The sequence below is a fragment of the Anarhichas minor genome, unplaced genomic scaffold, assembly GCF_050575085.1.
Source record: "Anarhichas minor isolate MPS153535 unplaced genomic scaffold, ASM5057508v1 ptg000008l, whole genome shotgun sequence".
NCBI classification, from domain to species: domain Eukaryota; kingdom Metazoa; phylum Chordata; class Actinopteri; order Perciformes; family Anarhichadidae; genus Anarhichas; species Anarhichas minor.
The window spans coordinates 1170001-1182500 of NW_027466454.1; the positions used below are offsets into that span (position 1 = coordinate 1170001).

Consider the following 12500-nt stretch of genomic DNA (forward strand, 5'->3'; position numbering starts at 1 on the left):
ACGGAATATTAAGTCCCTAGCATTAGAATAAACACGTCGTGTGTTAAATCAAAATCCAATTCTGTGGTCTATTATTTTCTGGCATAGTAATGACTGCCAAGGATTAGGAATCAATATTTCACTGCAGCAGGGACATTACGGGCTTTATTCAGGCCGTAATTGAGTTTTGAGGAGAGGCCCTACCCTGGAATCTGCATTAAAGATAAGGGTTCCTTTCATGTGGATGCACAAGTAAAGCAGTGAGGCGACACATTACACATCAGCGACACATCAATTACGGTGCACGCCAGTTAACCTTGCAACACAGCAGCTACTGTAGCTGTGCGGCATAGTTAACACTAATTCTACCGTCAGAACTAATAACTGACTGTAGTAACTGTCTACAACCACCTGCATACCTGTACCTGCTCCATACATGCTCGCGTACAAGTTACAACTTTTCACTTCTGTACATGTAAACAACTGAACACCGTGTGTTCTGCGATAAACTGAGAGGAAGAGCCAGCGCCCGCTTCCTGCTCTCTGGTTCTGCTCGTGCTCGGATAGCGAACTGGCCCGGACCGCACCGCTCCGCGCGCGCAGCCCCGAGATAATAGACTATTAGTGGAAGTGGGATTCATTTGTAGCCAATTAAAACCCGTAGAGTTGAATAGGAATGCATAAATAAGGAAGGAGCTGGACACGCGCGCGCACACGCACGCACACACATACACCGACATATGGGAGTATATGATAGCGGGTCCTCGCGGGGGCAGCTAAAAGCCAAAAAAAGGCGTTGAGAGCTGCATGAGCTGGAGGAGAGAGAGAGCGCGTGAGAGAGAGGGGGAGAGGAGGCTTCGCTTAACTAATAGGGAGAGAGAGGAGGCGCGAGCTAGTTTTAACTATTAGAGAGATAGATCAGCGTCCGTCCCGCCTACAACTCCTGTCAAGCTTCTGGAGCGCGCACCCACCGGTGACCAGACAGAGCGCGTGAGGCTGGAGGTCGGGACACCAATCGCTGTTTATGTGTGTGTGCCAAGACGGGATAACGGCGCCGTACAAGACGGACAGACATTAGATCACCGGAGACGTTGTGTTGTCGCGGTGATTGCGGAGGATGAAGGGAAAGGATCCGGAGAGAAGAAGTCAGAGAGATGAAATTTAAAGTTTCACGGGATCCAGTTAAAGCCCTTCAGCTGCCCGGACTCTCGCCTATGGAAAACTTTAACGGGCTGACTACATCATCTCACATTGGATGTTGATGGGACTCAGGAACTGGCCTGTGGGGTGAAGTTATTGTTTTCACATGAATACCTAGCCTTGTCCCTTTAAACGGTTTGGTCTGAATCTTTTTGTCATTTTGAACCACTCCTTCATTTTAAGTCGGATTCTTAATATATGGTACAAGGAGATTAAAGTGATGAACCGGGACAGAGCGGTACCGGGGCCCGGAGCGGACGGGGTCCAAACCGCGATAAGCCGGGACAGAGCGGTAGCAGGGCCCGTGGCGGACACGGTCCAGCCCGTGATGAGTCGGGACAGAGCGCTAACGGTGCCTGGCGGGGACGGGGTCCAGACCGTGGTGGGCCCGGACAGCGGAGACATGCCGGACGGAGGTGCTGCCGGGGAAAAGCGGCTCTTCGCCAACGCGGTGGCGGGAGGCAGAGATGCTCAGGCCGTGGAGAACCACATGGAACCTCCACCGACTAACCCGGTGTTAGCCCCGCCACAGCAGGTAGATGCATGGGACCAAACTTTATTATTTTATTATTTTCTATAATAATAATAATACATATTATTTGTAAAGCGCTTTTTTTAAAGGCGCGGGGGGAGCAGCACAAAACAAAACCTTTTTAAAATAACCGCCATGAATGAACCGTGACTGAGAAAATAATTTTCAAGAGTGGAGTGATGTGTAGAATGTTTATTTGTGTCTGTTGTTGTTTTTATGAGGATGATGATAATGTTCCGTCTTGTGGGCCTGTGTTGTCATGTTGTGGTTGTCTGGTGGCAGCAGGGAGATGAGGCCTTAATTAAGACATGGCAGTAAAATGAAAAGCCAATTTGCTTCGGTAATGTGATGAGAAACAATAAAAATAAACGATACACCTATAGATACCATCAAATGCGTTTCAATAAAAAGCGCACAGGGAAATGTACTTGTTTCTGCAAACTCTGTTCTGTATTATATTGCGCTAGAATCTATAAAACTGAATGAAAACATGCAAATTCTACGATTTCAGAATGATGTGATTTAATCTGAATTCCAGCATATAAACAAAATTATCTTTCCATTTTCCTTAAATTGGAATTTCTCAGATAATCGAAAGTTCTATGAACTATTAGTTTAAATAACGTTTAATTAAAAAAGTGGTTAGTTCTCGAGAAATCCCTCACAGAGAGGCCCATATCATTAGATGAAATGTAACTGTCGTAAATTCCAACCCAGGTTTGTTCTGAACTCTTCCATATCTTAAATAGAGGATTGGTCCTCTTAATCGCAGATCTGATCATAATAACAGTGATTATTCTTATTATCAGATCTTAATAGGCCCCTGGGTCCTACCCGCATGCTCCCTCGGATTATTCAAAGAGCGAATTATAATATTATTAATGTGGGATTATTCATGTCGACATGCTCCAGACTGGCCTCATTAATAAATGAGTGATCCTAACCAGGATGTAGTGCAGTGGAAAGCCCCACTGAGCCACCGCACCATCTTTTATCTGCCAAATATTGGCCACCTTTTTGGCTCGACATAAATCTTAAGGATATAAATTCAGTGTACATATCTATATCACATAGCTAGTAAACACGGTGTGCACATTGGGGATTTTATGGAAATCATAAATTAATGCTTGCATTAAACTCTAAAAAAAACATCTTTGTTTTACAGTTATTTTCATCCAGAAATAATAAGAATAAAAGTTGACTTCCTTTTTGGCCATACACACCATGTGTATAAATAAAAGTGGGATTGATTCGTTCACCTTCTGATACCCTTTTGACCGCTACATAGTGGATATAGGAAATATTTGATTTGTGCTCACGTTGTGGGTGTTTGCTTTATAAATGAAGACAACTGTCCGTTTATTGGCAGTGATGTGTGTTGTTCTCACTGGAGTTTGTCTGCCTTCAGGTCTTAGTTTTCTTCAATACCTTATCCCTATTTACAGATATGAGACTCATGTAATTGCCTTATTTCACGGATACACCACTTGTATTATTATTGTTGTTGTTATTATTCGTGTTATAATTATAACATTTTTTATGATTGAAATAATTATGGCGAGTGTTGCAAATGATTCACAATAGCCTACATGTTTATGAATGAATACATAACTCGATTGAAAATAGGTGAATTAGATCGGTCCACTGCAGGGTCTCACATTGTCTGGGCCGAGGAAGAAATACAAGAAGCGCAAACAAAAAATGGAGCTACTAACTGTAATGTATACTGTGAATGAATAATTCCAATGTGTTATTTGCCAGGGCCCTACCGGGCACCGGACCACCTCTTTCTCCGTACTGGACATTCTGGACCCCAACAAGTTCACGAGCAGCCGAAGACAGCAGCAGCACGCGAGCCACCGAGGTGAGCGGGATCTGAGCGCGTACGGAGCGGAGAACCGGAGAGGAGGAACTGGGGAGCGCGAGCCCAGCCTGGAGCCCAGCAAAGGCTGCTACGGTGCGGAGGAATATCAGAGCAGTAAGTCTGAGTTTACACGGAATGAACCTTTACAGCCAGGCTCCTCATTGTCCCCGTTAATGTTGTTTGTTTCCCTTTTAAATAGTGCCCCCCTCTTTTCTCCGTCAAACTGTTTTTAAACGGCCACTTCAGTTTGCTGAATTAACTGCTAGGCTACTGCTAATTCAGCGTTTTTTTCCTAAAAAACAATTCTCCTTTCTCTAAATCTTGATCTATGTTTTGTGTTTATTTGATAATTTACTCTCCTTTTAATTGTAGGTCAAAACTGTTCATCAAAGTTCAGGAAATCACGTGCCATTTTTTCTTGTCATTTTTTCTTTTCTATTCGATTTCTTTTGAGGGTGTATTATTGTGTAGCGTTTGTTCACTAATCTCCCCTTTTTATGTTGCATTCATCCAATTTTCTGCGTGAATACTGGTTTTAATGAATAATACATTTGGCAACTTTTCAGTGTGTGGGCCTATATGTGTCTTTATTTTCAGGGATGTTTTCCGAACAGTCTAAATCCTGAGTTAATGGGCCAAATGCTCCGACTTCCCCACCAGCGCCAAGTATCCCTTCAGCCCAAATTTACAACAAGAAAATAAAATAATAATAATAATAATTAGATTTTGTTCTCGTCGATTCAACCAATCCAAAAATGACACATCACAATATTTTACTAATATCTGATTGCTTGGTTTGGCCCTATGAAACATGGAGACGCATCGAGAGAGCAGTGTCACTTTTTTGATCAGCTTTCCATAAACGCTGTTTGTTTGAGTGCCGGAGCGCTCCTAAGACGCGAGCATACGCTTAAGTTGTGGCTTGTTTTAAAAGGTTATGTAACGGCTGAACTACGGTGGCAAGTTCAAATGTTAGACGGACTTTATGGAGGACTGACATGCTGATAAATCCGCAGCCTCTGAGAAGTGCGGCGTCAGAGCGCAGTGCCGTTACGCACGGCCGTTCACTGGTTACCGTCAAGGCTGCTACAGTATAACCTCCAGACCTCTACGCACATCAGACTTGTAACTCGCTATTCAGCTTTTTAATAAAGAATCAGGACGCACCATAGTCTCTTTTCCAACTTTATTTTTAGCAAATGTAGCGCATCAATATTTTACGCCCCCGGACCTCCCAAGCTTGTTACTTTTCCCCACTGGCTGGTGACTCCATGCCATTGTGGAAAGCCACTTGATTACTGTACACAGCCTGCCCGTAAAGCAGTCTAGAACCGGGATTACAGTGAAGGCGTTCATAACCCAAATATTTTTAAGAATCAGAAATCGAAAAGAAAAAAGACAAGAACTGTTTCTGTTAGGCCTAGCTCTCTGCCGAATAACAAAAAAAGAAAAGAAAACCACGTCTTCATTGAAGCTCAGTTAAAAAAGAAAAAGAAAGAAAGCATGAGGTAAAAATCCAAAGACTGTTTTTTTTCATATTTGAAGGTAGCCTTCATATTTTCTGTTCTACACCATTGTTCAAAAGGTTCTAGTGGCCTATAGACTGAGACTGGCCTGGATAATTACATTACAAATAGGACAAGACTTTGTGACCATAGCCAAAGGGCTATGATCACAAAGTATAAATAACTCCAATCTTGTCAAACACATGTTGAGTTTATATTTTATTTAAATATAGTTTTCAGTCATTCCCAGTAAAAAAGAGTAAATACATATTGTTGACTACTTAAAGCTGCATATAAAGGTCCTTATTGTAAACATATTTAAAATCAAATGAATTGAGATAATTTCAATATGTGTTCTAGATTCAAAATTAGCCTACTCCAATTACCGTAATTACCATTAACTATTAAGTAATAACAGCATGTTTGGCCCAATAGTTAACTCCGTTTTTTGTTATTCTCCGGAAGAGCTAAATAATCAGAGGTTATTATTAAAAATGGACTAACAAGATTCAAAAATATAATACTTTTTTCTTGGGGCAAATAATTCAAATTTGTGAGCAGCCAAAAAAGGAACTACTAACTAATGTGGTTAACAAACTTGACTTTTCTTTTCATCTAAAAAAGAAATATGGTGTGAAATTGTGTTTTCTTCCTGTGTTTTTATACTTGTGAATTTGCATTTTTTTACTTGACGCTTTTTTTTCATTTCAGCCAACTAAACCAGAACGTTTGAAACATTACATTATTACATTATTTGTTCATTTCAGTTTTATTTTAGTCCTACAGTATAAAACATGCTCACAATGGATTTTCAGAGGAGAGCAAATGTATTTTTTTAAGTCACAGATTTAATGAGGAATGCTTCTATTGAACAGTTTTTAATGTTGCACTTGTACCACAACTGCAATATGTCCTTGTTATATTTTTAGGATTTTTTCCAAATGTATTTTTTCAAACACTTCAGACATAACATTTTAGACATGTGAGCTACTCTGGATTACCAACACGGCACAGCCCTGTCGTCCCCAAACCCTCAGCGGCCCCGAAGTTGCTTTGTGGCTTTCGGTTTGCTCTAATTGAATTTCACATTTACAGTGATTGGAATTTGTTTGGTAATATACCAAAACATAATCTAAATTGAAATGAGAAGGGCATTAATGCTTCTCCTGCATTTGTACTCTACGTTTGTGGGGTATTTTCTTGGATAAATATATCATAATAGTATTCCAGCTGGAGGGGATGTGTATGAAGACAGGATGGGCTTCCTATTATGATAGTATTTGACTTTACTGCTGAGTAAAGTCAAATGTTAATTTAGATTCCTCCTCCTAATTGTATGATCCCCAAATGTTTGGCTGATAACAACTCATAGAGAATGACATTTTCACTTAGCACTTTGACTAATTGTGTGATTAGTTCCTCTGGAACTCTTTTGAAAGTTTGAATGATCAGTGTTTAAATTATGTAATTAGTCCTTTAGGGATTATAGGCCTCAATCATTTTTATTGTGGCTGATTGTTGATCACATTTTTATTACTGTTTTGTATTGTGTGTTGTCTTGTTCTTGTCAATCAGCCACATTCCTTAAATCATAAGCCTTATGTCTATAGAACATAGTTGCCATATACAGTATTGCAGACTAGATCACACTTCCAGAAAGGCGGGCAAGACTGAATTACCAACTGGGAAAGACTCACACCTGGGGGCCTTGGGGAACCTCAGGCACCCTGACACTGATTTATTGCAAATGTATTTGGTAATAAACACCACTAAAGCACGATATGAAACTGAAATGATAGAGGCCCTGTCTTGAAGAGGGGCCCTGTTTCAAAGTTTGGATTTAACACCGTCATTATTTCAGTTGGTACTATGCTGACACGGTGCATATCTCTATTGCATATTTGTGTTTAATTAAATGACCACAAACTACTACCACACTGAGTGACACAATACAAACCTGGGGCAGGTGGTCCAGTTTCTGGGGCACAAAACAACATCTAATGACACACATGCATCCAAAGGGGCCCTGGGGGATTAATTGAGTCCTTGTTTTGGGAATTTATAAAGCCATCTGACAATTTTCACTTCAACATGTGTCACAGATGCCATTTGTTCAGCAGTTTTCTGGAGGCTGTCAGATAGTGGCCATTGGAGGAACTGCAGCAACACACACACACACACACACACACACACACACATACCGTGTATATATATATACACACACGCAAATCTGATTATTTTTGCTTTATACTGTAAAATTGTAATCATGAAGTGGATGTTAATTTGACATTGTCTTTGTTGTGTGTGTATTTCCAGAGGTAGGCTTTGTATACAGAAGCCAAGAGGAAGATGACTACCACAGATCCGGGACCCCAGATTCAGAGGCTCCAGACGGGCCCTACAGCAGTGAGGAGAGCAGCTCGGCCCTGCCCAATAATGGAGACAGAGATCTGGGCCAGCACAGCCACCAGGACCCTGGCAGAGACACCAAGAGCCCCGGAGGAGATCCCACAGGCCAGATCACCGATGTCCAGGCCGACGGGGTCCAGGGCACACAGGGCAAACCCAAGAGGAAGCGCTCTGGCTCGGACTCCAAGTCAGGGAAGCCCCGTAGAGCCCGGACTGCCTTCACCTACGAGCAGCTGGTGGCGCTGGAGAACAAGTTCAAATCAACACGCTACTTGTCAGTTTGTGAGCGGCTCAACCTGGCCCTGTCGCTCTCCCTCACCGAGACCCAGGTCAAAATCTGGTTCCAGAACCGTCGGACCAAGTGGAAGAAACAGAACCCTGGAGCAGACACCTCCGCCCCCACTGGTACAGGAGGACCAGGAGGTATGGGAGGAGGGGGAGGCCTGGGAAGCCTTAGCCCTCTCAGCCCGTCCCCTCCGATCAGTGGGCACCTGGCCATGCACGCTGGCTATGCCGGACACCATCACCCCTCCACCGGCAGCCTGGTCCAGCTGCCTTTCCTCACCGCCAGCCACGTCCTGTCCCCCTTCATGCTGGGGACACAGAGCTACGCTGCACCCGCCTTCTACAGCACACACCTGTAGACACACACACACACACACAGAAGGGTGCCCATCTACAAACACAAACACACACACCAGACAGACTCATCCTCAGAAACACACTCTGATGCCATGGAAACTGAAACATTTCAGCAGACAGACTGTCAGTGTTCAGCTCTGCTTTACTACCAACATTTGAAGGCTTTAATTTCAACGGATTATTTTGATAGAATGTGAATATCTGCCACAAACTGTACATACATCTATGTTCTAGCTCCCTATTCCGAATGCTGTTTTAAACTACGTAATAGACAAATAGTTGATTTCTTTGTTTAAAAAAAAAAAAGTCTGTATGAATATTTTAATGTTTATTTATGACTTAAGGAATGGCTTGATCTATTGTCAGTACCGTGTAACTCCAGTTGTGATTGTTTTCATTTCTGTTATTTATTGAATTTGTTCACAGTTTCCATAAAATCCTTGGATGTACTGAATCCTCAGCTCAACATGATATCGTCCTTTGATATTAAAATGATGACAATTAAACTCTGAAAAACTAGCCCATTTCAATTCATTCTAATTGAAGTGGACAGCATGGTGTCCCTGTCTCCTCACAGCAGGCAGTTCTTGGGTTCAAACTCGGTGTTCTCCTATGTCTGTGTTGGTTTGTTCCCACAGTCTGACAACCTGCCTCTTACTGAATGTGTTTTCCCAGGACGTGCACTAGTCTCCTGTAAACCTAAACAGACCAAATTCTAAGACATTTTATCTAGCAAAGTCAGCGTGTATATGCAGGTACAATCGGAGCTAAAGCCAATAAATACCTGTGACTACTGTAGAGTCATTTGTCTTGGGAATGAATGGCGATTTTAACCTTTCCCACTAAGGACAAAAGCCAGATGGGTGTAAGTGTTTTGTTTTTTTGTACAGAGGTAAAGAGTCTACAGCCATGCTAGTGGCTTTGTGAGTCTGCACTTGAATACAGCAGAGCTTTGAGCTAAATGCTAACGTTAACGTGCTAGCATGCTTATGTAGCAGTTGTGTACTCTCTCTTTTGCGTTGTGTTTTGATTCAGGCAGACTTGATGTCTTTTTGGCTCCAACCAGCCGTTTATTCACTGGACAGCATATAGTAGACAAATCTGGTAACAAACATTAGGGTGTCTCACAGCCAACCTCGTGGTCACAAACTCCGGGAACTGCCAAAGCAAAGAAACAAATGCTTTAGCTAGCAGTTTGTTAACATGTTACTAATGCTAAATAAAGTTAGCAGTTAGCAGTTAGCATTTGCTCTAGAAATTATAAATCGAAACAATTCTACGAAGAAAAAGGAACTTATACAGATTTCACAACGGAGCTCGTCACAGATCAACCTACCACAGAGACAGCGGGGCGCACCACTCAAGTCTGCAGGGGCCCAGCAGAGGGCGCTCACAACACACTTGTCTCCGTGGAAAACTAATGATAATAAGTTGTAAATGATATTGACAGAAATAGAGGAAATAATATGAAAATGATATGGATTAGTAATAACTTAAATTCACAGTAAAATGAGCAAATAATGACCAGTGATGGCAAGTGGAATCATTAACTCTGTTATATTAGCTTTGAGCTAAATGCTAACGTCAACATGCTAGCATGCTTACAATGACAGTAAGCTTTGGTAAATGCTTTGGCTCTTCAGTTTGGCATCTTAGCATACTCGCATATTTTTTCACTAGCAAAAAGAACAATGCGATGACATAGTTGAAATAGTAGCTTTCAGCAGCGTTTAATGTCAACAGCGATTAGTTAGCTGTCTCAAAAAAGCACTCCACTGATTGATTGCATTCCTAAATATTCAGACTCATGATGAGCAGTTTAAAAAAGGATGAAAATAGATGAAGCAAAACCAGAGATATCCTCTTTTTAATGCCATACATTCTTCTTTCTACATGAGTGCAGAGCCACTGTGGCTCCTCTAGTCCATGTCGATGTTTAAATAAAACATCTATGTTAAAATAGAAGCGCTCCGTTAAAATGTAATAATTCTCTATCGGTTTTAGGTCCAGGGTCCGGATACGACGTCTGGGTCCGGACTTGGACTGCCTTGTGCCTTAGTGACCCCTGAAGATTACTTCAACCTATCATGTAATTGAAATGCAGGACTCTGACTGAAACAGAGACTCCTATGTGTCATCTTCAGCAGTTGCAGCAGCTGAAGATGGAGGTCCTTAGGCCCTGGCCCAATGGGCACTGCCCAGTTTCTAAATAGGTATGAGATAAGTCTGTGTGGGCCACACTCATAACAGAAGCAACTCCCAACTCGTCAAATCAGTGGGCATAACTGGGTAGGCGAGAGTGCAACACAGGAATCCAACACACACATGCATGGTAATCCGTGGTTGTACTATAAATTACTTGATATGGCCTGAGCAAGCAGCCAGCTGTCATCCCTCAGGTTCAATTACCAGCCTCACATGAAACAAACATCTGAATAAATGATGATTGTTGATTGATGATGAACGTTCGATCAATGATTTCTCTCAAAAACACAATGATCATTATGGTAATCCAAATAAAAAAGTGGCCCTCCGACAATTTTACATATGAACTGAAATGTACTGTCAATGAAAACTAAAGTTGAATGAATAAGTGTACAGGGAGAACACTTAAATAGGCCTCATTTAAATCATTATGTCCTAAAAGTAGTCAAATTCACCAACAGCCGAATCCAGAGTTATTATCTGAGGCATAATTAACATGCATCAGACCTTCGGGACTGCGCCCTACATGCTCACACATAGACTGTATATAAGAAATGGACGTAGTCACTGTTATGTCACCCATTGGTTTGTGAACAATTTTAGAGCTTTCAGTTCAGCATTTTGGCCGTCACCTTCTTGTTTTTTTGCAACCAGAAGTGACAGGAGGGAGTGGAGCTAACTACAACCGAACGCTGAATAAGATACCAAAATGTTACAATTAACTTTCATGAATTGTAAAAACACACTGAAAGTTCTGAGACAAAACACACAACGCCACGGTAGCGACCTGTCAATCACAGTGTAGCCCCGCCCAAAAGCATACCCTGCTTTATGGTCCGTTTGACTCTATGGACCATCATTTACGAAATGAACATCATGCTGTATTGAAGAAGACTTGAAACTAGAGATTGAGACCATAAACTCATGTTCACAATGTTTACTGAGGTAATAAATCAAGAGAGAAGTAGAGTCATTTTCCCATAGACTTCTATACAACCAGAGGAGTCGCCCCCTGATGGCTTCAACAAAAAGGGCAAGTTTAAGGCACAGCCACATTGACTTCACTTTTCCGAACCTCCGGTTGCCACCTGGGCTCTTATGGCAGATCCAGTTCTGCTGGCTTCCAACTAGCTGTAATAATGGATACTTTGGTTGTAATGTATCACTTTTCTTGCCTTATATATGTATACATCCATGGGTGGTATGCTGTAAAGCCTGTGTCGTGTGCTGACTACAGTGACTGACTACAGTGCTCTGTAGTTTTGCTTGCATTCAGTATATGATAACTCAAGAGACAGAATTTCAGGGTCATAGTGAAATTTGACAACAGAAATATGAACTTTTCTCAAATAAAGAGAGAAATAATTTTCCTGCTTGTAAAGGAAAGACAGATAAACTAGCTTTCATATCCGCGTCACTCCCAAATCCTAATTCTTAAAGGGACCGCACACAATGGATGGAGAATGGACCTGACAGTGTCAACTTTATATCGTTAAGTATGATGATAGGCTATTGGATTGTAATTTGAAGGGGGAGAAAACATACAAACCAGAACACACACACATATGTAGCATGTTAGAGTTATAAATAACTTGTCCATGTGAGAAACAATAGTTTAACTTAATGACATCACCCATCGCCCACCACTGCCTTACAGTGATCGGATTACACATTGACAGCTAACTCACTCTCTTCAAAGCCTAAATATCCATTCTAATGATCCGATCTGAATGAATGAATGAATGAATGAATCTAGAACAAAACCTTTACTTTGAGTTTGAATACATTTAAATCACAGTCAACCTGGTGCTTCAGGTCTGTTTGCTCAATGAACCCTGAATTAAATTCATGAAAGTGGAGGAAAGAGATTTACAGTTTATTTTTGGTACAAATCATTTTAACCTGCATTATGTTCATTTATGCATTTGTGGCTTTTCATCTTCAAAAAACACAATACTAACAGAGACAACAAATTCAACTAGAAAATACTAGAAAAAACAAGAGTAAAAATTCAGTCAGTTATCAGTAATACATAATGAAAACTGTATAATGGTTGTAATGATCACCTGTCTATCTTTGTGTATGGCAGTTGTGAATGGGGAACATGTTGCTGTTTATTTTCCTTCGCATATATAAAGTGCTGTATACTTGTCAGTGTTATCAG

The 12500-nt window shown here is 41.4% G+C and overlaps 2 protein-coding genes across 4 annotated transcripts in view; one reads left to right on the forward strand and one right to left on the reverse strand.

The window, feature by feature from the left end:
* The first annotated feature begins 1399 nt into the window (after nucleotides 1-1399).
* Nucleotides 1400-8133, forward strand: nkx1.2lb (NK1 transcription factor related 2-like,b). The gene is made up of 3 exons (XM_076086780.1): nucleotides 1400-1714; nucleotides 3473-3689; nucleotides 7397-8133. The coding sequence occupies exons 1-3, from the start codon at nucleotides 1400-1402 to the stop codon at nucleotides 8131-8133; spliced, it is 1269 nt and encodes a 422-aa protein (XP_075942895.1).
* Nucleotides 8134-12191: 4058 nt separating this feature from the next.
* uvssa (UV-stimulated scaffold protein A) overlaps nucleotides 12192-12500 on the reverse strand; it is a 53694-nt gene continuing 53385 nt past the window's right edge. For all 3 annotated transcript variants that reach the window (XM_076086805.1, XM_076086803.1, XM_076086802.1), the window contains one exon: nucleotides 12192-12500. This exon is cut by the window's right edge and continues 612 nt beyond it. The gene's annotated coding sequence lies outside the window, so the exon portion shown is untranslated.